The sequence below is a fragment of the Athene noctua genome, chromosome 1, assembly GCF_965140245.1.
Source record: "Athene noctua chromosome 1, bAthNoc1.hap1.1, whole genome shotgun sequence".
NCBI classification, from domain to species: domain Eukaryota; kingdom Metazoa; phylum Chordata; class Aves; order Strigiformes; family Strigidae; genus Athene; species Athene noctua.
The window spans coordinates 179765045-179790796 of NC_134037.1; the positions used below are offsets into that span (position 1 = coordinate 179765045).

Genomic DNA, 25752 nt, shown 5'->3' on the forward strand with positions numbered 1-25752 from the left:
AAAAGGAATGAGACAGCTAAAATGGGGCAAAGTCCCTGTGCAAGTTTAGAGAGCATTCTTCATGAGATAACACATGGCCAAGGGTGACATAAAAGGGTAGCTACTATTTATGTGTGTACATCAGTAAGTGGCCTGATTTTCACAAGTGCTCAGCACAGGGCAGGATGCGTGGGGGTCCACTCTGGTAATTGGGTCATGCAGTCAATCAAGATCCTCAGGTTGGATTTAGGAGTCCAAGTTCATGGGCACATTTATTTATGACCATGGTCATAGAGAATAGGTAAGAATTCCTCATTTTCTTTATGTTTCCATGGTGTTAGCACAGGGAAGTGTATTTCACTTCTTTTTTTTACACTGTATTGTCAAAATAAAGTTAAAAGGAGGCTCACCAGAAAACCAGTGCCCATCTGCACTGGCTTTTTGCACAACTGTTCACTCATGCTCTCTAAAGTTGACATGGGACGGGTTGGAAAAAATGTGCCAAGTCCATAAAAAACACTAACATAAGGATCGTTGGTACTGTGGTTTGTAATCTTAAGAAAAAAGAACAAACTAAACCAAACAAAAGGAAAAAAAAATTTCCTGATAAGAAGCTCTATTTTAATAGCGTATAATTATAGAAAACATAATTATACACAGACATACACATACATATTACACTACATAACAATGTAAAACATTAAAAAGTAACTTTCTTGTAAAAGTTCTTCTTGAAATCTACTACAGTGAAATAGAGGCTTCAGACAGATGTCCTGTAACCACCAATGCCCCTGGAATAAGCAGAGGAAGAACTTTCTTTAATACGGAACGAAAGTGCTGTAAAGTCCAACAACAGTCATTTTCAAAAAAGTGAACATTTCTCAGGGTTGGGAGTAGATTAAAAAACAAAAACAGAGAACTGAAAGCAAACTCTTTGAAACAAAAAATCAATCAGCATCATTGCTGGTTTTCCAGCAACTGTGAGTTAGTCGAACATGCTCTGTGTGCCAGATGCACAGGGGTCATCTCTGAGAGGAAAGTGGAAGAGGGCATATCCTCCCCGTGACGCATACAAATTATTCCCATTAGTGCTAATGAGAATGATACACATAAACATCCAGAAGATTACATACCATTCTTGATCTGTAAAACTGATCAGTGGAAATTTGGTTCCAATGTATGGCAGGTGGAGTCTAGGCAAAAATGGCTATTACTGGAAAGGTTAACATTGGTCCCAGACCTAACTCTCCTCTGAACTGCGTTAGGTGACATGAGCCATGTTAGAAAGCCTACACCAGTTAGGGTCCTATATTGAATCTAGAAAGAGCATAATTTTAACACCAGCTTTACCTCATGGAAACATGCCACACTATCTATGACTTTCTGCGGGGATTTCTGTTGGCAGGGCCCAACCTGTGACCTCGACCAGCCAGCTCCCAACCTCCAGCTTGACAGGGTCTATGCAGGCAGCTCTGCTGGCTGGCTGCCTATCCTCCCATGAGGTGCTGGCTAGCCAGAAGCACCATCCTGGTGGTGGAGACACCCACACCGGGCTGCCACCTCCCTGGCTGGGCATAGCTGGCAGCACTGTGCAGTGTCATCTGCGCTGCCGGGGTGGAGGGGAACCGGGACTGCGTTGCTGTCACCAGGAGGATTCATGCAGCTGATGGTGGAGCAGATGGGGACTTGTCACCATGACACCATAGGACAGATGTGTTGCAAGCCCGAAAGGCCAGAGCCCCTCTGTTGGGGGCTGAAGCTGGACTGTGGGCATACAGCCCCCCCCAGCACCATGGTGAACCCCGCAGCTTGTCTTGCAGGAAGGTTGGGCACCACTGATACACACAGGAAAGAGCCATGGGCTGTGACCTCCTCCCCAACCCCCCAGTTACTGGGAAAATAGAATTAAATACAAATATTTTCTCTGGGGAATGAAGGCTAACCGGAAGTTCCTTGTTTTTTTCCTGATTATTTATATTTAAGCCTATAGCCTTGGAAGTCAGCTCTCTTTATGCTCTTATATTAATCAAAACTTGGTGCGAAATACTACTGAGGAAAACTCAGATCAACTTTGTGTTTACCATAGCCCTCTGGAAGGAGAGAAAGAGAAAAAGAGAAAGAGAAAAACAGTCTGGTTTTTGATTCTGGAAATAAGCCATCTATCATATTTAATAAATTATATACCTGCTGCTTCTATAGACAAATTCTCCTTCAAATAAATCTAGTCAAATGTATCCAGATGTTATAGAAATCAGAGAAAATGCCATTACTATACCTTCAGCATAGCTGCATGTAAAGAGATCTCAGAGCGATGGTTTGCATGCTACACAGTCATGCCTCGCATGTTTAAAGCACTGCAAATAGTAGCCTACATTCTCTAGTTTCTCTTCTCCTGCTACACATGATAATCATGTGATTAATTTCAGTGGCTTTCTGCATTACGTCAGTCAGCTACATTCAAAAAGTTATCCGAGGTCTTTGTAAATAAAGACTTAGGTTATTTACACAACAAAAGTATATTGTTTATATAGGGAACCAGTGTTATGTTACACTGCATAACATGACACTGAAAATATGGGCCAAATTAATCCTAGATGTGGCCTCAGTGACTCCATTGGTTACATGTGAGGGATGAATTTAGCCCACTGTCTTCCGGAAACTAAATCCTCAAGCTAGGGTCTTTGCCCCTGGACAGCACAATCCCGTGACTTCAAATAAATTAAACAAAATAAGTACTTGACCTTCCTTGAACCATGCAATAAATACAAAAAGAAATAGAAGAGATTTGTACCAGTGACATTGATGGGGATAATGCAAGAAGAAATCACTTGGGCATCTTGTTTCATTTTCTCCTCTGGAGTTGGGAGAGGTAGTGCTTTACTCCAATTGGTTTGTTTATCCAGTGTAGAAGGGATATTATGTATTGGATTTTTCGGCCTCTGCCCTAACATGACATCTGTATCTTCGTCCTCTGGTGGATGGGACTGCAAATGAATACATTCAAAATCAGTGTCTCCTACTCAGGCACACGAGACTAATTTCGAAACAAAGCAGACACACAGATCAGAAATCAATTACAGGGATGCAAGGAGGAATCATTCTAGCTAAGTCACACAGCACAAGCTATTCTCCAATGGAAAAATAACATCCTGCTAATAGGAGAAAAATACCTCAACATACTAGAATTCAGCATATTTACAGTGACATTTACAGGACATCTCCTCCGTCAGAAGGGGCACATCCTGCATTTGTGTGTAGCTGTTGCGAGCGTGCCCTCAATTACCATCAGCGTTAGACACATGGGTCCTCATTTACATCCACAATCTTCTGAACACTGTAGACCACTGATTACTAGGTCTGGCCCCACATAACCATTCATTGGAGGACAAGCATCAGAAGGTCCACAGTTTTAAAGAAGACCCCTCCATACTTAGAAAACCATTTACATTTAATTTTTACAAGCTCAGACCATGAGCAGCTATGCGGTGGGAAGCAGGAGGCATTAACAGCACTGGAGCCAGGGGACAGTGGCCAAAGAGAAGAGTAGCCACCACCAGAAGAAATTCAAAAGGTTATTTAGAAACCATGCAGTTTTACAGCATGCTACAAGAACCACTAGGTACAAAGATAAAGAAACAGAGAGAAAAGTAAACTGCATGTAAGAAACACAGGTAGTTTTTCTTTTGGAAGAAATAACAAATCCCCCCAACAATACCCTGTCTTGCAAAGCCACTATAATTTCATCCAATAAAAGAGAAATAAGTGTGTTTGCATGTGGTGCTGGCTACCAACTTGCGCTTGGGGGTCTCTTTGTTTGCAATAAAAAAAGTTTTTGTTTTGTTTGGAAGGGACACAGGGGAGAAACACTTACCTTCTTCTGTCTAATTGCCCTCCCTTTTTCCATTAATACATTCTTCTATAAGCTGTGACAACTCTTCGACCAGCCCAGGATGTCCGTCTGCCTCTCGTTTTTAAAAATGAAGCGCAATCCCTTTCAGGCCGGCTTTCTCTTCAGTCCTGAATTCCCAGCTGCTTAACTACCAGCCTTCCCCCTCATGCCTGCTGTTTACACTTCATTTGCCAGTTTTAGTTTCGGTAGCAAACAGGGTGAAGATAAAATATGGCTCTCCGGCTCCTCGGCAGGGCGTTGAGCAGGCGGGTGTTGAACACCGCAGGATCATGCCCGGGGTTGCCATTGTACTTCTGCCATTCCTCCGCCCAGGCTCCTCACAAATCCCGGGGGAATTAACCATCTCAGGCTTGACAAACAGCATTTATGCCTCGGCCCCCAAAGTATTTAAGATCTTAACTCAGCAGCTACTACTCAAATTGTTGGAGGGCACTTACTTACCTCGCCAGTGTCACCTCCTGCAGCACCCCCAAACCCAAGACAACACACACTTCCTCCTCCTCCCACCCGCAGAAAACCCCCTTTTCCCACGTAGGATTTCAGTCAAACATTGCAGCCTTCTTTCTGCCTGCAGCTTTTGTGCCGATCCCCAGCAGACGTGAATAGCTCATATAAACTTCAAGCACAAAAGACTTTGTTTCCTAGGTAACTCCACCCCCCCCCCCTCCCCGCTCCCTCAAAGTTTGATGCATGCATGCAAAAAAAAAAACCCCTTGCACACACGCATCGACACATGAACACACACACACACACAGACACACACAGACTGCATTTGTTGCTGATTCCTCCACTGGATGACAATGAAGGGCTGGACAAAGCGGACGAAGTGACCCTGGCTGCCAGAGCTCCTCCTCTCCAAACAGTGGCATCACCAAATGGCCAGAGAATAAATACCCACTGTTGTGCTGGCATTGCCTGAACAATTTCTTGCCGTTCAGGAAAAAAAGAAGAAAAGGGGCAACTTGGCAAAAACATTGCAAGAGAATGAAATGCAACGGCTAACGCTATTGAGTCTGTCCTGGTTCAGGCCTTTTAAAGGAGGCGATAGGAAGAAGTGACCTTGTGGTCACAAGCTCCTGAAACCCATCCAAAGTGAAAAATGAAAGAGAGGGGGGAAAAAAAGTTATTATTGTGTCTTATGGACATGAGAAAAACAGAAAAGGCTTATTTTAGTGCAGTAAAGTTAGCAAGTGAAAAGCAAGCAAGAGGAAGGGTTAGGATCTGGAAGGGAAAAGAGTGAGACAGGGCTGTTAATTGAGGATTGCTTGTTTTTCCAGTACCTTTCTACTCCAGGGGGTCATGTGGCAACACTCAATTGGGGAGGGCGGACGGGTGCTGTTAAACTATAAATGTGAAATGTAAAAGAAAAAAAAAATTAAAAACATACAGAAAACTTTTCTGGTAAAAGCACATAATTTTTGTTTGGATAAATTAGCATCAGAGGTAAAACAAGATGAGATTTCCACCCTATTTCCTACCGATGGGTTTGTTCCCCAGAACAGACTACTTCTCTACAAAACGCAGCTCAAGCAAGTGTACCCACAGAGTCGTTTGGACCCCTGTGAAGTCTGTGCTGATTTTGCTTACTCAGATCAGACAAAACTTCAGTGAAATTGGTTCAACCTCCTTGTACAGACATGCTTAAATTGGCCCAAGAATGCCTTGTATTGATTTGGTAACTCAAACTATGTATTGCCTGGAGCTGAAGCAGCACGAGGTACTTATTCAATTACATTATAAGTGATCTATTTCATAATACAAGGGAAATTTTTTGCATGAGATATTGAAGCAAGGGTTATAAATAACGCTGGTCCTAAGGGTGATTTATCAAATACATCGATTGCAAAGGTTTTCTGATGTTATGATTACATCTCTAAGGTTTCAATCATTGTGTCAGAGTGACAACGACCAATTGGCTTTTTGTCACTTTTTATAACACTTGAAAGGACAAACAGTGATGCCCACAATGCTCTGGGTCTCGCTGAATCCCTGCATCTCCAAAATCCTTTTATGGCAGAAACTCTGGTTTGTTTGTTGCAATGTCCTCTTTTCAAAACAAAGTAGTGAAGAATGATTTCTTTTGAAATAGGAAATAGAAAAAGGAGATCATGAAAACAAGATTGTTGATCACACTGGAAAGCTCTAGCACGTGTTTCTTGGTGGGGGTTATTATCTCCCCCTGCACTAGTTAGCAGACCTGCCAAATAATACTATGAACATTTTTCCTCCTGATCAATAACAGCACCAGTGTGATGGATGCACCACTAACTTCAGTTTGAAAGACTTTTCATTATATGGTGTCTTCTCAAAAAAAAAAGCTGTGGTGCGTCTCAAAAGGCCTAATTCTTCATCTTGTCCTACTCTATTCCTAGCTACCCAGTACCTTCTGCTTTGTCCTGGTTCCACGTCAGGCCAGGCTGGATGGGCCTTTGAGCAACCTGATCTACTGGAAGGTGTCTCTGCCCATGCCAGGGAAATTGGAGCTAGATGATCTTTATGGGGGCTTCTAACCCAAACCACTCTATGATTCTATGACTAAAACCACAGGAAGCCTCCAAATGAGCAGCCTATAAGCTTTACAGGAGAGCAGAGGGGGTGAATCAAAAGAGGACTCTTCCCAGTTAATATTTCCAGCAGGATAGTTTCTACCCAGGTCAATGCAAAAACAGCTCTTCCAAACTGAGTAAAGTCCTTATCACAGGAGAAACACCTTGAACAAAGTCTGTGGAGATACTGAATACATCAGCCATTTCAGTCTACTCTTCAGATACCCAAGGATGATTTCACCCTTGGTCCTCCAGCTGAGTTCTCAGTCACCTGCTCTGAGCAGACTGACTGCAGTTAATGGGATCAAGATTTGAACTGAAATTCAACTTCCCCATGGAAGGTGTCAGAGGATCTCTGGGGGTCTAGACAGGGGGGACACAAATGTTGTTGAGGTGACAAGAGTTCAGGATATGAAAATCTTTGCAATGTCCCACAAAGGCCTATGATGGTCCTAGTCAGTGCACAAGGAGAAGAGAACGGGAGGGACCTCCCACCCCGAGCTCCAAGCACAGCTACATGCAGAAGTCACTCAGGGGCAAAGCTCCCTGGGATAATCAGTAGCACCTCGATTTCGGCCTCAAGCAAGGTTTGGCTACCCATCTGTCTGTTCTGTCAGTGCAGGGCTTTCCTACCTCCCCCACATGACACTTTGACTGACGCCTCCAAGAAAACACCATACCCACAGCCATCATTTGATGTGCCAAAGTTTCAGGTCTCTGTTTAAGCACAGCAGGACAAACTTTCTAGGTAGGTTCCTACCATGGAGAGGGAGGACAAAAATTGAGGTGACTGGTAACATTTCAGCTCCTGCTGTCACAGCAGCGCTCCTGAGAAAGCTGGTGCCACTGCTACCTCACCAAGGGGTCCTGAAGTCACCTACTGCCTGTTCCCACACGGTGCCTGATTCTGGGTAGCCGAGGCACACACTGGATGTAGCAGCAGCCTCAACATTTTGACACCTCCATGCTGGGGGAGAGAGAGAACTGCCACTCTTCAGATGTTCTCATTCACTCAGAAGACCAGAATGTCACTAGATGAGTAAACACATAATTAAGCAAGAAATTATGATTATATACCCAAGGCTGTTCTGGTCTGATGGGCAAATCTTCAGTTAGGCAGTTTTCAGAGTGAATTTCTTTTGTGTGGGTGTGCTTGGCAAACAGCAACAGTGATAATCAATCTGTTAAATACAAAGCAAGAATACTTTAAATAGGTATTTAATGGGCTAAGATTGCTTTGAAACCAAACTGGTGCGTAATTGCTCTAATAGGGATTTATTCTGCACTCACTGACAAATGTATGCATCTTTATTTCTGAGCTATTCCATCAACTTCAGTTGCAGAGGTGTCATTGTGCTTGTGAAACTGCTTTGCAGTAAAAATCTTGGTTGCATATACATGTGATCTGATTTCTCAGTGCTCTTCCATATGAAAGTTCTTTGTTTCTGTGCACCACAGTGAAAAAGTCTGATGTCCAAGTCTGAACTAACCAACAAGACTTCCCCTATAGAGAAAGAGAAAGTGGCGCTGCTGCAGGGCAATACAGCTGATCTTCCTTCAGCACCTAACTTAGGCTGAGATGAAGCACTCCTGAATACTCTCCCCACTGATTTTAGGAAGAGCCTGGCATTACTTGCAGGTACCTAAGTGAGGACACAGGATTCATCCTTTTAGCAAATTAAAGTCTTAAACACCATCAGTGCAGTGACAAAGAAGCAATTTAGCAGTTGAGAAACTTGCCAGTCTGGCAACTTATGGGCTTGCCCCATTTATTGTCCTAGAGCTGGGATCCAGAGAAGGAAATGAACGGGCCAATAACAGGACAAAAATGCCACTTCAGCCCCTCTTCTATTTTCCAGCCCCCAAAGCTTTGAGATGCCTCTGTTGTTCGGGATCTTCAAGATATAAGGGAAGACTAGTGCAAGAAGCATCTTTTGCATTAAATCATGTACCTAGCCTGCCTTACTATAGTGATAGCATTACAGGAGATACTGGGATTTCAAAGTTAGTGCACAGGGCATATTGAACACAGTGCAATCAATGGTGAGGGGGAAAACATAAACCCAAGAATAAAGTACTAATTTTTCTTCAGGTAATTAAAGATGTCTTGAGAATGCTAAAGCCTCATCAAGAGCATTTATCCTCAGAAGGATTGTCAAATTTAGGCATGGCTGAGTTGATTCTTTTCCCTTTATCTGTGTTTGAGGCAAGGTGTTACCTCACAGAAAATCTCAGTGGCTGAGTCACAACCCCCAGCAGCACAGGGCCAGTGCTGGCAGTGACAACACAGCCTTGGTGAGGGCAAGAGATGGCTAGCAGCACAGCGCTATTCTCCACAGGATTATTTTTGACTCCTGCCACCTAAAAATTGCAGGCTAACAAAAAGCATAACAGATCACCATTATTTCTGATTTCAGGGAAATTTCTTTCCCAGGTCTTTTATGAATAAAGCGGGTGATATTCCCCTGAGCACAGCATCAGCATATAGCTTCAGCATCTGCAAGCTTCACATATGGTCCGTTTCCAGCAGTGAACAGAACATACATACAAGATACTTTCACCCTATGTGAGCCCAGAAATAATATGTACTACTTAACAGTACATCCTGACTTCTTGTTTGAAAGCAATTGTTCATGTACTGGAAAGGTAACATATAGAATAAGTGTGAGTTGGTGTTTAATGCCATGTTCACACGAGTTGAGTATTGACTCCTTCCATGGCCCTAGGTGAAAGCTCCCTGTCTCCGGAGAGCTCGCTGCTTCATTAAGTCACAGGAGTTAAAGAAAATGTTATTGATTTACATGTTGGAAAAATCAAAGGTCTGGTGAAAGGAGGAGAAATACTAATAAAAGGTTAGCAGCTTTCCAGTGTTTTCAGAGCACAGTTGACTACTTAATTAGAAATTAAAATTCGTACCTATACAGCAGCTTTCTTATAAAGTCAACTGATGCTGAAAAGAAAATAACGTGAATATTTCTGACTGTGCTATTTCTGCTGCAAAACAGAATCTTGCTCACCTGCCTGCTCCCAATGTTTTTACTTCCACATGTTTCATTCTCCTCAAGTTTTTGTTTTACCTGCTTGTGGGTGTTTTCTTTTCTTTTGGAGCATCACAAATGCGATCTGTTAATGTACTGACAATCCTTTAACGATTAATGTACTGCTCCAATGTTTTGACATGGTAAAGACAGAAATAAGACGTGTTTTCTGACAGAAGTCATACCACACATGGCATTCCAGCAGGCGAAGGTACAAAATAATCATATGATGATACAGGGTAGTAGGTATTAGGCTCATTGCACAAATAGTGCTATACAGGTTCATTCCAACTAATAATGCCAGGTAGGTTTTATTTCTAACAGCTACAGGCAGGATTTGCACACAGAAGGTGCATAGCTCAACTTGTGCTTGGCCTTTAAATCAGTTATTTTTTACTGAAGCTTTGTACACCTTCAGCACAAAACTGTGTCAAAGTTAGTACATTCAGTTGTGCTTTCCTTTGCTATATAAAACATCATAAAGCAGACCACAGGGAATATTTTTGAAATGGTGGGGAGATGGAATAAAATTACCTTATGCATTATTTTATCTTCACATTTGCTCTAGTTGAGGTCTCAGGGAGAGGCAAAGCCTGGCTGGAAAACAACCTCTTGCTTCTTGTCCCTTAGATTTCTGCTCACATAATTATGAACAAACTGACACTGAATTCTGTAATTGTGCGTGCAAATTTCCAAATATTCAGTTCCTTGCTTCATCACCCTTGTTTTATTATAACAGCTATGGCATGAGGGGTTTGAGAATGTGTGGTCCCATGATATTCTGAACTTGAACACTGAGATTTCAGAGCCTGACCAGATGGACTTGGGAAAACCAGAGAAAACAAAAATGCATAGAAAATTAAAGAGAAGGCTGAAATGCAGTTGGAATGACACAGCATCTTCTCACTCGGTGACTGGCCTCAGCAGTGTTACAGGGAGGGTTGTCATGGGAACACGTGTAAGGAATATTTCTCATTTTCACAAGTCCATTAACTTCCTTGTACTGTCCTCAGATTATTTTTGTTTTGTTTTGTTTTGTTTCTTCATTGGCAAAAATGCCTGAATGAATGATACTTATAAAAGTGTTGGGTAGTATAGTTCTGTGTAGAGAGAGACTAAGTATGCTAGAGTTTTTCAGCTTTAAAAATGAATGACTGAGATGGATAGGGAAGTAAAATCATGTGTGCAAAACCAGGAGGGGCATGGAGAAAGGGAATGAGGAAGCAAAGCTTACTGTTTCTCACAGTCTAAGAACTAGAAGGGATGAGATGAAATTATGAGGTACCAGGTTTGAAACAAACAAAAGATACATTTTCATACAGATAGCTAAAGTAATTGACATGGGGTGCTGTTGAGGCCAAAGGTGTAAATTTGCTAAGAAGATGTATTAGACAAGTCTCAAAATCAATGCAGACAGGTTTCTTGGTGGCTGCTATTCTGTGTTTGATCTCTGGCTCAGGAGCTCTGTAACTGGTTTCTGTATGAAACTGGAAGGATAAATCATGGGACAATAAACAGCATAAACCATGTCCTGTTCCTGAAGGATCCCCTTCTGGCCTCTGGGCTAAGTGGACCCTTCATCAGACAAATCAGGGCAGTTCCTGTAACAAGAGTAGACTATAAAGCTAACTCCAAACTTGTCTTGCCTCGGACACAAATTTCCTATGTTATTTCTAGTTCTCTACTTCTTCTCCGTGACAAAATGATCTTGTGATAGGACAGTCCAAATGTCCCTCCAGACCATTTACACTGGCATTAGTTACTTTGGACTTGAATGCATTTGGTCTTTCTGGAATTTGTGGGACTTTGGCATCTTCCTCCCTGTAAAGATATTCATGCTTAAAAGTGAATCTCCACCCGTTGTGGTTTTCTCTAGCTTGACTATAGAATATGCAAGATCTTTGTAAAAGCTCATAGCCACCTAATTGGTAGCAATGAAAAAAGCAGCCAAAACGTACAAATGTGGAAGCCTAAGTTGGTCTCAGACATAGTTGACCTGTTTTTCAGTAGCTTTCAGTAGTGATAATTCTCATAGGTCTCACGGTGGTAATTTGAACATTTCTCAAAATCAACCCACTTATTTCAGTAACTAAATGCGTGCATTTAACTTAGATGGTCAGTTTGGAAAAGTCAGATCCTGTAACTTTAAAAAATTTCCCAGCTCTTCGTCGATCCGTTTCCTAATTTAAAAGTAACAATCCCTTTCCTAATTCATAAAAACATAGAAAGGGGCTTTTATTGTTGTGTAGTATCGCTTTTACCAGCACCTTTCCAATGCATCAGAGAAGTGGAATACACAATAGACTGCTGTGCCATGAATAAAAATACTTGTGGGATTTAACATCTTTAGTTCATTGATCAATAGATGATACAATCGACTGGAATCAGATATTAAACGTTACCAACAGTCCCTGAAGCAGATACTCATTTGCAGATGTCAAAAAGCTTATGCCAAAAAGGGTGAGCTAACCAATAACAGCACTCCCAACTTTCTCTTGTAATGGTATCATTAAGTCATGAAGGCTGGCACAATATCAATTAGCTGTTCACTGTTGTAGTGTCTTGTAAAAATCTCTGATTAACCTTCTGCCAGACTGAGCATTCATGTGCAGCTTCATCTTGCCTTATTCTCTCTAATTTTTAGAGTTGCCCCATGAACAAGGAGTTCTCTCAGAAATGGGTCAAGGCACTTTGAAGTGCTCTGGCCTTGGCACATTTGCAATTACCAAAGCAGAACATTGCCAGATGCCTTGAAATTGATAGGATGACAACCGCCAAGCAGCTATTGTTTGCTCCTCCTTAGGGGAACACTGAGCCTAGTCAGCTTCCAAAAAAAGGCCCAATATGGGTGGGCACAAAGCTTAATATTTTCCCCCTTGAAAAGAAAAAGGTGGACTTGCTGATAAAGCCAAGACATCTGCATTCAACATGACTTAATTTTGCCAGCTAATACAGGACTCAGAGGTTTGCTTACCGTTTATTATTATTTTGTGTTCCACAGATGGAAGTAATGTCTAAAATACACTGGTTGTTTTCCAAACAGAGCAAAGATTCAGGCCTTTTGACACTGAGTATGCAATTTCAAAAGACATGCCTTGTTCCCCATCTAACTAAGAGAGCTTTATGTTCAATATACTGCCCAAACTGTTATCTGTAACTAGTTCTGATCCATAACGTGGGGTCACCTCCCCTTTACCTTTCAATGAGCCCACAACAGTACTAGATTAGATGATTATTTATGAAGAAGAAACAGGTAAGTGTTTCTCCTTTCTGTCTTCCAACTCTTTCCTGTGCTGTTCCTTAACATCAGGATATCTTCTTTCAGTTGAATCATAAGGCCTGCAAATTTAACCAGTTCAAAGCCTGCAGTGATGGTGATGCTTTCCTCAAGAGTATTCAGATAAGCAGCCAAAAATCCAGAATAGTAAAGATAATCAAAACCTTGTCATGCATTTCATGCTTTCAAATGTGAAACAAAATTCTTCCTATGGACTGGCTAGCTGACGTTTTGGTCCCTGTGGATGTGTGCTGTACACTGTGACTTATTTACCATTATAGTATTTCCATATGGTTAATATAATGGATTAGGATGAATGTACTTGGATTTTTAAGCAGAGTAAGTGATGATTTAATCACTGCACACTTATAATGTGCTCACGGGTGTAGCATCTCTGTAGATGCCAATGTCCTTGCACCTGCAGATGCAGGACAGAACTACCCCTACACAGAGAGCTGGCATTAGACATATACATCAGTTAAAAGTTAAATCCAGGTCTGACCTGTGGAGTTTAAACTGGCTTTTAGCATAGGGCAGAATGTAGCTACTATGGCACTTTCATGGGTCAAAAACCCCAAGTCACAGAGGTACTGAAGTCTTGCTGAACCAGTGGGAATTATGGATCCGATCAGTGTTAAACTTGTGGATCTGGTGCATTTCCTTTGATGATGATAAATACCACATTGTCAACAGTACTTTGATTTCAAATTAATGCAGCAGTGTCAAGTCAGCACAGACATACAGGACCAGACCTTCAGGTGGAGCTCCCACTTGGCTGGCTGCAAAGACATGTGTGAGACATGAAGCATCTGAAAAAAGCTGAATGGAGATGGACATGGCAGAACAGGACCATTGCCCATACATACGTGGAAACTGTAGTTCCTTGTAGCTGGAGAAGTAATACCGAGCCTATTAGCACACATGCGACCCTCAAGCCAGCACACAAAGCCCTTGAGTTCTTGGCTCCTGGCAATGCTAATGCCAGGGCTGAAATTACAGCACTTTCTGAAATTACAGGAGGGTCCTGGAAGTGCTACCTGAAGCAGGAGAAGAGAATGCGAAGGACTGTGGAGGAGTGTGTGAACGAGTGCATATGTGTGCTGGCCAAGGGTGAAAAAGGAGAGGTTTCTCAATGGAAACACCCACCCTAGGGCTGGCTGCTTAAAGCTGCGACCTGAGTTACGCTGCTGATAGTCTTTAAGGTCAGCTATGTTGTACCTGCACAGGCTTGGGCGAAGGCACTTGTGAAGCACTGTCACACTTAGGCCTCACAATGCTAATGATGTGTTCATGTGTGATAGCTGTAGTGAAAGACTTACTGGTAGAAAGTGCCGGTCCTTTATCGCTTGCCTCTTTTGACTGCAGATTGCAGGGAAGGGAGGAAAGGGGGGAGCCACCACAGCAATGGGGCCTTGGACTTTTTGCTCTCTGTTATCACCTCGGCTTCGATGTTCTGTTTTGGATGAGAAAGAAGACACAAGCCTTTTAGAGTGTTAAAAACATATAAATATCTCTATTAACAGTACAACAGAGACACGAACAGGACATGGACTCCAAAGATGAAGGTCCTTCTCTTCCCCACTGACTGATACCTATGATCCCTGTTGCAACTAAACGGGACGAGCACTTACTGGACATCCATGCCCCCACAAGAGCCACGCTCATACAATACACCCCAGTGCATGCACTGAAGCTGAATTCTCCCCAGATGGAATTTATACCCTCTATCCCACGTGACAAAGGAGCTACTTACTAGCTCCTCTCTAGGCACTTGGGCCCCCAGGCCTGATTCCCAGTGGGAACCTGCAGCTCCTCTTGCCTTGAAACATGGAGATGCAGTAACGCCTGCACTCTACCCATATAAAATATACCCCTCTAAGGGAAAAGAAGAAAACATAGCCCCAGGTAGGATTTCCTTCCCTGGCTGCACAACAGTGCTACATCCTGAGCACTGGCTTGACATTGGAAGGTTGTTGCAGCAGCAGCTCTGTGTGCCGGTGTGGAAGAGATCACGCTGGAAAAGTCAAGATCTCTCCACTGCAGGTCCAGAGGAGTCTTTCTTCACCACGGGCTCTTCCAATGTCAGTTCCAAGTCTCTGAAACCTTTGAAGTGAATGGGAGAGTGCTTACGGACTTCCCATCTCTAATTTTAGGTGACAGTCAGATATAATTACTGTTTGCATGGACTGCTGCTGGAAGGGAATGATAGATTCACCTGATGCACTAACTATGGTCCAGGCAACAATGTTTGCTGCTAGCATAGGTGTTTTCCGATCTACTGTTTACTTTTAATTACTCCTGATTAAACACATAAAAGAGATAATGAAATTCTGATAGAAGAAATAGTTGAGACACAATAAACATGTTTAGGGTGAATTTCAGATTCTAATTCTACTCCAGTATATGCAGTTATTTGGAAAATAAAATAAAGCAGCACGTGACAAGCTGCCTGCTGAATCTGCACAGCTGCTGTTAAGCGTGGAGGATGGGAAGCTGCCAAAACTGAGATTTGTAACTAAAATGCTGAGGCATTTTCTGACAGCTGCCTTCCCGTGCTGCTGTCAGGACTTCTCCTGCCCACAAGATGGCAGGCAGAGATCAGCCTGGTCCCGGGACAACTGCAAAGCAGAGCTGCTAAGAGCAGAAAAGCCAACTTCTGCTCTACTCCAACACTAGTGTGATTGCAATTCGGCTGTATGGCTCTTTGAAATGCTATGAAGACATACTGCACCCACAGTGTGTTCCTGAGTCAAAATCTACACAGCGGGTGAAATGTGGTAATTAATTGGAATGCTTTATCCAGCTAACAGATGCTCTGCCGATCCAAGTAATCAATTATTACAATCTGATAACAATAATGAATGAGCAAGGCAATGATTGCTTCCAACACAGGAGGCTGCTGCTGAACATTTTAAGGCTGACTTGTATGGACTTTCTCCTTCCTTATAGCACATAAGAAAGACAGGTTTGCTTGCCTACTTCTACTTGCTTCCCAGTAAGAATTTTCGCTTGGTTAGGTTCCCAGTGAAAAATGATCTTTTCTTATCTCTTGCCTTCCTTGTAGCGTGCTGTTGTAGGACCATCCAGACGTTTGCACCTAGTAAATTCCCTTTATGGCAGAGATCCAGGAGCCTGGTGATGACCTTGATTGCTCCCACTTCCTCCCTGTATCGCATGATTTGGTTTTGAGGCTACAGGTCTCCCATTTGTTAGGTGATGTTAGGAGATGTTCCCTGGCCTGGGAAGGGGACACCTGCCCAACCTTTCCGAGCTGTCCAGGGTATCACCTAGCTTTCAGCTGCCACCCTTGAGGTCTGGAGGTCTCCTCCAATATCATGCTTGGAAAGCCCATGCAGATATCTGAGTGGAGACTCTGTAAGACCTCCGGGCTCCAGTTTCAGCCCTTCAGATCCCTGTTGTGGAGCTGAGGCATTGTTCAACATCTGTTTAGAGGAGGGAGACAAGATAGCCTTGTTGAAACAATGCCTCCATCCTTTTTGGGCCAGTGCACAGATTTGCTCACACAGTTCAGACATATCCACTTTAATAGAAAAACATATAAACAAAGAATGTAAAATGGAAAAGTAAAAAGTCCTTTTCAGCTCTACTGTAGTAATCATAAATAAGCTGAAGAAGGCACACGCCTTTTCTACTGCTAGAATTCCATCTTCAGCTTTATTTCTTAGCCTGAGTACCTCAGTCCCAGTGGAGACCACCGCCCACAGCCCTGTGTCTGAGCACCCTGCTGCTGCCTGGAGGGGACCGTGGAGAGGTGTCATGTCCACGGAGCCAGAGCCAGAGTGTGTTCAAGCACCTACCTCTGCGCAAGGCTCGCAGGTGCTGCTTCGCGTGGTGGTGCAGCTCCTCTACACAAGGCGGTCTGGTGGAGGGGAGGAAGATGTTTCTTTGCTGATGCCAAGGTGCTCGGTAATAGACACTCAGTTTGCTCTCTGCATCCAGGTTGGAGACAGCTGTAGGATAAAACCGGAGTGCAAGATAAGACTGCTAGTCTCTCTTACATCAATTGAGCTGAAAAGCAAAGGCTCTTTCTTGAAATGGCAGTGCCACAAATGAGCACTGGGAATGTTACAGCACCTCTCCTCTCACCAAATAACAGACATCATTATCTTCTCTGTGTTTCCATACCATGTTATGCCACTTAGCCTTTAGACAATGACCTTTTGCCAGATTGCAAATGGCTCTATGGAGGCAAGTAGGTGCAATGATACTATATTGGTGTTAAATATATGGACTAAAGGGATAATCATTTTATAGATAGCAAAATGAAAATGCAAAGAAGCTATGCAACCTTTCCACAGTGACATTTTGAGCAAGGGCAGAGGGAGGAATGGGTCTTCCAATTACCCATTCTCCTGCCAATATACACTTTCACTACATCATGTTACGCACAACTAATTTCTGACACAGGTTGCTAGATCATTGCCTTCCAGCATGTAACGACTGAGATTAACTGCCTGCCTGCTGAGCGACTTTAACTGTCACCTATCAAAAGAGGTTCCCTTAATAGACAGGGACTTCTGAGGGACAGGAACACTTCAATTCCTCTACAGAGAAATCCCAGAAGTCTGCCTCTGAAAGTTACATGAACCAAGTCCACGAAAGGTTTGAAATAATTTCTCAAGAGTGCTGAGACTGAGGGGAGATAATGCCCAACCTCAGTGTATGCAGTAGCTATCTTTCCAAGGGCCATAGCAGGAGGGGAGGACTATGGGGGATGCCAGTGCTCTGCCCCAGCTGGCTGCATGGAGCAGGTTTGTCTCACCTGTGCTCAGCAGCCCATGTAACACAGCAGAGCCCGTGGCACATCCTCAGCTATATCACTGGGCTTGCTCCTTCTTCTACAGGCATTGATACAAACAATCTCCAGTCATCTCCTCTTCTAACACCAAGGGGCTGCTGCAGCTGTTTTGCTTACAGGACAATGCAGGGCGGTGCAGGCGGGGTCCCTCATGCATGGAAGGAAGGGTGGTAGAGGTACCTCCTGGGGTTCCCTTCCCAGTGAGGAGCTGAACAGCCAGTGTGCCTCGGGCTGGCTTCCCCAACAGGCCACACATTCCTCTCCTTCGCCCTCATCTCTCTCAATCAGCAAAAGCCCAGAGGAGCTACCACGAGCAGAGCAGACAGCTTCAATCTGAACACGATCCAACACAATGCTGATGGCCAGAGCCCTCTGCCATGGAGAATACTACCAGGGATTTCTAACTCTGTGCCAGCAACCCAGCCTCTGTGCCAGCCCTCTTCTCCTGCCTTCATCTTGCCCCGCCTTACATTGCTTCTACCATTCCAGGCAAGTGCAGCACCCAGCCTTCCCCAAGAAAAGAAGGGACATGCTGCTGTTGCGGGACCTTACTGAGGAGGAGGCCAAGCCAGAGAAAAGGGGTTGGTGGCAGGACGTACATAGCAGTATGTAGTCTTCAGCCAAGGAAATGTATTGTCAAAATAAAGTTAAAAGGAGGCTCACCAGAAAACCAGTGCCCATCTGCACTGGCTTTTTGCACAACTGTTCACTCATGCTCTCTAAAGTTGACAAGGGACAGGTTGGAAAAAATGTGCCAAGTCCATAAAAAACACTAACATAAGGATCGTTGGTACTGTGGTTTGTAATCTTAAGAAAAAAGAACAAACTAAACCAAACAAAAGGAAAAAAAAATTCCTGATAAGAAGCTCTATTTTAATAGTGTATAATTATAAAAAAACATAATTATACACAGACATACACATACATATTACACTACATAACAATGTAAAACATTAAAAAGTAACTTTCTTGTAAAAGTTCTTCTTGAAATCTACTACAGTGAAATAGAGGCTACAGACAGATGTCCTGTAACCACCAATGCCCCTGGAGTAAGCAGCTCCTTTCTGTGCTTTTGCACTCTCCGACCTGCAGGAGCCGTTGCCCTTTTAAGAGGGGGAGTCAGTGTAACATGTTAAGAGACCTGCTCTGTGGTGGATGCTCTTTGTTTTTTTCTGATTTTGGTGCTTTCTTTAATGCAAACCAACATTCACTTGGGCTGAAGGCATACCAGTGCTTTGTATAGAGAAAGGGAATGGGAAAGTACGGCAGGAGGAGAAGAAGAAGGAGGACACAGACACATGAGGAGAAACCCAGGAAACCACACTGCCGTGTACAGGATGCTGACAGACTTTATCGGTTTCCTTGATGAGAAAAAAAATTTTACAAAACTTTGTGGGTGTTATGATGGACGTGGTGGTATAATATGGTGATAGACCTGCTGAAGTTCAGGTTATTCAAGCTTCAGCACCACTGAAGAGACCCCAAACTGTGTCCAGCAGGTAGCCGTGCTTTGCTTCTCAGTGGAATTTTGCAGGTTTACAGTATGTTTGCAGTACTGCTCCATGCAACTGGCCATAGTGTCAGTACCAGGAGTGGCACCAGGATGAGAAAAAAACGACTGATAGTGGGGGGTTGGGGTGTGTGTGTGTGTGTGTGTAGGATGAATGATGGCAACCTGTAGGTGTTTGTTCATCATGAGGATTTACTAATTAAGTTATCAACACTGTAATAACATGATGTTGCCAAATTGCAAGCAGAGGTTTTGATGGCTTGTCTGTCTGTCACCATGGTATCTCACTAGAATGAGCTGATTTTATACTTCCTTTACCCCTTGAGGGTAAGGAAGCACTCTGTCTATTTTACAGACAAGGTCCCAAGACACAAAGCAACTTGCCCTGATCCTGTTCTGAGCCACACTGCCTCCTTGGGAAGCTCATCACAGGACACAATTTTTAATGATAGTAATTATACCCCACCCATTCCTTATATTGCTGAAGATATGTGATATTCATGATCACAAACTGCACCCTGGATGCTAATGAAATGGCAGGCACAAGCAGTTCCTTCCTACTCCCAGAAAAAAATCTGTCTAGACTGAAGCTCTAGTGGTTGTCTCTGATGAAGCTCAGTAAGCAAGCGGAAAGTTTTCTCTACTTATGAAATGTTCAGACATTTCATTAGAATAGATTTTGCTGCAAAATGTAACTTGTAGAAAGTTCTTCTGGCTCTGGCAGCAGTGTTTTACAAATAAGAGGAGTAGGAGTTGGGTTAATATACTTTGAGACTTAAAAATGAAACCAAGCTAATACAATTCTGCTATGCACTTGCTGTTGTAGACACATATTGCTGTTCACAGATAAAATAGCATGACCTCTTAGCCATCCAACAAGACTCCCTGAACCGGAAAACCTGGCAGAGCTGTGCATAGTGCTGTACCAGAAGAAAAATAAAGCATAAATACATTGCTTATCTTCAAATGATAGGGGACTAAGAAGCTTACAGTACCCTGTGCCATGGCCCCAGCCAGCACGCATCCGTATCTTCTTGCCTTTCCCTGCTGTAACTCTGATTCACCGTGTCAGGGAATATGCCCCACTGACACCAAGAAAGCAGAAATATTGCACAATACGCACTGAACTGAACAGTCCTTTAAAATACTCAAAAAGCTGGAGTGGATTTCTAGGCAGTCCAGAATAGAAACTAAAAAAGCTGGCAAAAAAGCCAAGAGGGAATGAATGTTCTCAGCCTGCGGTGGGGGAGAAGCTCAGAGGGAGGGAGAAGTGCTGGGTAGGGTAGAAGACAATGCTGGCCCAAGGACAAATAAGTATAAACCCACCATGAATACAGTTAGGCAGGATGTTTGAAGAACGGCATCCCAACCTCAGAGCAGTAAAGCTCTGGCAAAGCCTTCTGGAAAGGGTAAAGAGAAGGAAAAAACTAACCAGTAAGTGAGAGAGCCTGCACCTTTTCTGAAGGGGGTTACCAGATGTGATTGCCAGCCAAAAGAGGGACCCGCTTCCACTTCATTCTTTGCACTTTGTCTTTTGCATGTTGCCTGTGCTCCTGCAGTGGTATCTTGCCTGGTCCTTGCTGTTTGGGCATGGGCCCCTGGGAGCTGGGCACCATTGCTGGGAGCTGAAGCCTGAGGATGCAACTGCAAGAGTGGACCGTGAGCTTTCAGGACCACTGCATATCTGATTTTCTGCACAGGGTTTAATCTCTTACTTTCATTAAAAGAAAAAAGCCACCCCTGTGATGGGGTAATTCAGCAGTCAAAGACCACCGGGGTGAGATCTGGAAGACCTGTGCAGCCAAAGCTTCACCATATGCTTCTGCTAAGAGCCTGGGTTAAATATTAACACTTCCTATGCCTCCGTTCTGTAAAATGGGGTAAGGTATCTCTTTCAGCCAGCACTACCTTTCACGTTGTGTTTTACACTGCAGGCTGTTTTTACAGTGCCAAGCCTGTGCGTGGCTGTAGTCCCTCAGCATCATCATAATACGCATAATAAATAAAGAAATGCAGAAACTGTAAAGCCACAGTCTTTAAATTATTAACAGCTGGACACCACAGTGAATGAGAAATAAAGCCTGTATAGATATAGGAAAAGCTCCATTTCAGGCATCAGGTATAGATTGTTAATATATTTTTAGTGTGCGCTTTGATCAATTTAAAATATACAAGTGAATCATATAAACTATCATGTTCATTTCATTCCCGAGTTAAAGTAATTGGTTTTTTTGTGTTGTGGGATGACAAAACGACAAGAGACCATTTAAATGGATTCTCCATTACATTCTGTGGATCCATTAATGTTGGCTGGTTTCCTGACAACCAGTGTCAAACAGACATACGCTAATGGCTGTTCTCATGAGAAGATTTTTGAAGGTTTCCAAATAGCTGTTTTATTGAAGTTGATCATATTTATCATTTATAGACCTTTTTCATCTTTGCATCCTCTCATTGAGACTCCCTCCTTCCTTTAGCAAAGCAGAAAAAGAATCCTGCCATAGAAAAGCTGGATGTGGATGCTTGAAGGTTGTGCGGCTTTAGTGCACTCAGGCGTGGTTGTTCTAATAATAACATCACAAAGGCCAAGCAAGAAAGATTTCTGCTCTATTTATTTGATAGATCCAGGGGTTTCCCCCCCCCCCCAACTCCATCTGCCTCTCTAGATGGTTACTTCCCACCTTCCCAGCTCCTTCTGTTTCTCAGCTTTGTCTTATTTCTTTTTGTATTATAGTTGCCATTAAGTGTCAGGGGGAAAAAAAAAGAAAAATTTCCTCTGTTTCCTGGTTCAAAGAGAAGACATGATTTGGTGTAAGGTGTCAAAAAGTGTGCAGCCTGGAGAGGATGTGAGCACTGAGTGAGGAAGGTGCCTACGTGCTAAGGGACAGAGCCCAGAGCTGTCACCCTGTGAACTCCTGCACAAGCAAAGCTGAACCTGCAGCTGCTGAATCCTTATTAAATTGTCTTGATTCCAATAGACAAAAAACACAATAAAAAAGGATCAGACAAGTGAATAACCCTATTCCAGAGCCCAGTTACTCTTATGAGAGGTTCTAATGACCCCAAGCCCTTTGCAGGAGGTAGAAGAGCTGGGGGCTGCGCACCCACTGAAACTCCGCAGTGTGCCACAGGGGTGCCGCGGGGGTGCCGGATGCTCTTGAAGGCTGCCGTGGCCAGCAGCACTGTGCCAGGCTCTGCTTGGGAAGCCCTTTTTCGCAAGCGTTAAGGTGGTTGACCTGTCATTTTAGCAAATGCCATTTTTTCTAGCCACTTCAGGTAAAAATGATGAGTTTTTTCTTGTGTGATTCAATGTCATAAGCAAACTGTATGTTCCCTCAGCTTTGCATAAATAGGCCTATGCCAGCAGCAGCAGCAGAGTTCAATCTGATCAAACCCTTCCACACCTACTACCCAGGTCAGGAGTGAGTTACTGGCTGCTATGTTTGTGTGCAAAACATCTCAAGAAAATTAATTCTGAGGAAAATCAGATTATCTCAAAGACTAGCCAGTCTGGCAACACATCCAACTTCATCATGCATTTCAGTCCATAAATATTTCATTGAGGCAAGTGCTGAGTCTGATGTGAATTTTATTTATAGCCCTGAATGTCTCAGACGTGTGCTTTCCCCAAGTACTCGTGTCTCTACTGTAACACCCAGGGGGTTTAAGCCTACAAGGCAGGTAAAAATCTACAGTCGCTTCTGTGCTGTACACGTCCCACTTCTTGTGCAATGCATCAGCAAGCTCAGTACTTTCAAAGCATCTCCCTCTGTGGTTGCTGCTTCACAGTGATGGCATGTTGGGTGCTGGGGCTCACCCAGCAGGGACACAGGAACCTGAAGCTCCTCGGAGGTGGGACAATCACTCTGCTTTCTACAACTGTGCTTGCTCCCAGCTGTGCATGCACCCAGACATTTCCCGCAGTCTTGATGTATTTGCCAATGGCAAAGCCCACCAACTGGAACCGCAGGTAGATATTTGGATCAGCTACCTTCCCGTCTCATCTTTATTAAAGATTGAAAAATGTCCATACAAAGGGAGTATGTTGGTGGGGCTGCTGTTCCTTGGAAATAAAGCTACTGGCTCTTTGGCATTTCACAGTTGCCCTGCTGAACAAAGGCAACCTCACCACAACTTTAGTGGCTATACCTCTAAACACACAACTTTCTTCACAACTCTAGATAGAAAATGTCAAGTGATTGGAGCCAGAAACTCAGACATACCCTGATTTCCCTGGGAACATGGTTCACCCTAGGAGGGGCAGGATGCCACGCTCCTTCCCCACCAAGGGGAAGCGATAATTTCTGTCCATGTCAGTGCCTGACAGTGGTGGCTTTCTCTTCTGAAGCCCTTTTGCAGGGGTGCGGGGCGCACATCAGATAATGGGAATGGGACAGACGCTTGGGCCCCTCAGTGCCGCAGGGGCTGCTGGGGACCCTGCCTGTCCTTCCCTGTCACTCCTCTGTCCTCTCTTCCAGGCAGGCTGATGTGTGGTCCAGCTACCCCAAGAGATGCAAGAGCTGAGGCAGGTCTTACCTACACCTTGACAGAGCTTTCTAAGCACTCTTCTCACATAAGGCAAGAGATGCTCAACTCTCAGTGAAACAGAAAACTGCAGGCAAAACCCCCTGTCTCCTTTTCCTTGCTGTTCCTGTTAATCTTTGGGATTTGTTCAGGATCTGGATGGGATTCCCATATCCTTCATCACATCTTTTGTTCCTGCTTTCCTGGTGCACTCTGATATACATGAGGGAACTATTCAGTGTGGACATTTCCCTTTCAGTCCTCACAGTGCCCACTGTCGCAGGGCCATGGGTGACTGATGCCACATTTTGGGTGGTCTGCTCCTTGGTTACTTCCCTCTGGGAGCCCACTCCGGAAAATGTGGTTTGTAATGGCTCTGCGCATCTTTATATCTTATTATTGCTATTATTAGGGCAGAAACCCAAATGCTTTATTGAGGAATTTTTTGCTCTGTGCAAAAGTCCAGGATGGATATGAAGAGCAAATTCCAGCAGCACAGGCCTTGAGACATGGCTTGGATGACCAGTCTGGACCTGAAGCCTGGATCACCACATCTGCCCTGCCACCGGCACTCGTGAGTGAAAATCAAAGTCAGCGCGACTGCGTCTACACGGGCTGCAGCTGCCCTCTGGACAAACAAGGGGAGACATGACAAAACAAGTTAAGTCTTTAGCTATGTGTGGGCAACAATATGAGCACAATTATTAATCTGTTCTGAGCTCATGGATGGACAATTTAGCAAATTCTTCAAACTCAAGCAAAAAGGCAGAAACCTCACTGGCAGCAGAAACTGTTGAGAAAGACCATGATATTTTATACTCTTTGTATTGTTTTATTTCTTGCCAATACAGTGAAACTTCTCATGCTTCAACCAGAGTTTCTTAGATCATCCCTTTGACATTTTTATGCCTCCCATTATGCCACACATGCAAATAACAGATCTTCAGGAGAAAAACAGACAAGTGGACAAAACCCCATCCATATTTGGCATTCAGTTATCTGGAAAGCATATGATTTGGATGTCATTTCCATGTGCAGATCCTTGAATTTTGCATTTACCTGGTATTCAGTTGACTGGCACAACAACAGATAATTCAAGAGGGCTGGGAAGTGTGTGGTTCTTATACACGTAAGAAGATTAGGCTGTTAAGCAATATGCACTTATGTGAAGAGTACCACATGCTAATCCCATTCTTGGCTTTGCTGCTTTCAATCACTGCTGGTGGTGTTTGAACATATTTCTAACTGCTTTTCCTAACTCTTTCAAATAAGTTACGGTAGCCAGAATGGGACTTGGTATTTCAAAGCATTTCAAAGCTGTCACTGCAGGATAGACAATAACCTCTCAGAAATACAGTTTTTTATACATTCAAGCCTTCATTCCTGTGAAGTTTCTCTAGACAGTGGTTTCTTCCTCTCCTTTTATTCCTGTTCTCCAGTCTACATTTTACATGGTTAGGAGAGAAATAGCTTTGTGCTCGCAGATATGAAATAGCTGCAAATGTAGTCACAGACAGCAGTTTTCTGTTGGAAGGTTTCATTAATGGAGTTGCCCTTCTCACCCATAAGAGGTGAAGGGCATTTTTATTTTAGGTGCACGTCTACGTATCATACATATCCATGAATATGTTCAATTGTGCATGCGCCTCCACCCCATCACACCCAACTTTGCAGCAAAGAAATTTCCCCTGGTGTACATATCTTCTAATGCATGATGACAAGAAGCATTGGAGGGAGTGCAACATACTTATTTATTAATAAACATCTGAAATGTTCAATAATGTATGTATGTGTAGCCATGGTGTTTCTATGGTCCTTGTTCAGTCAGAGATAGCAGGAAGCCCATCAGGGAAAGCTGGTTAGTAAGCAAAAAAGAAAACCACCAATAAGGTCAGGCTTTATTCCCAGGGCAGCTGAAAACATGTGACTAGACAAAAGTTTTCCCAGTTGTGTATGTGCATGCATAAAATTAAACATTTAATCCAATGTTACAACTTCAGAGACCACAACCCAGCTGGGAAGTGACTCATGCCCCAGCTAAGTGAGTGGAAGTGATACAAAAGGCAGCACTGGTGTTGCCTGCAGGGCAATGGTAAAGAAGGCAGAAAACACGAGTCCTGCCTGGCAAGCTTAAGGTTGCCATTAGATC

At 43.5% G+C, this 25752-nt stretch overlaps 1 protein-coding gene across 4 annotated transcripts in view; it reads right to left on the minus strand.

Annotated features, from left to right (window-relative positions):
• NHS (NHS actin remodeling regulator) overlaps positions 1 to 25752 on the minus strand; it is a 269700-nt gene that overhangs the window by 10379 nt on the left and 233569 nt on the right. For 3 of the 4 annotated variants that reach the window (XM_074906665.1, XM_074906646.1, XM_074906675.1), the window contains exons 2-5: positions 16569 to 16721; positions 14070 to 14203; positions 5170 to 5232; positions 2771 to 2963 (exon numbers count right to left, since the gene is read on the minus strand). In XM_074906665.1, coding sequence (XP_074762766.1) covers positions 2771 to 2963; positions 5170 to 5232; positions 14070 to 14203; positions 16569 to 16721 — 543 coding nt within the window. The remainder of the gene's footprint in view (positions 1 to 2770; positions 2964 to 5169; positions 5233 to 14069; positions 14204 to 16568; positions 16722 to 25752) is intronic. The other variant, XM_074906656.1, reaches the window with a different exon arrangement.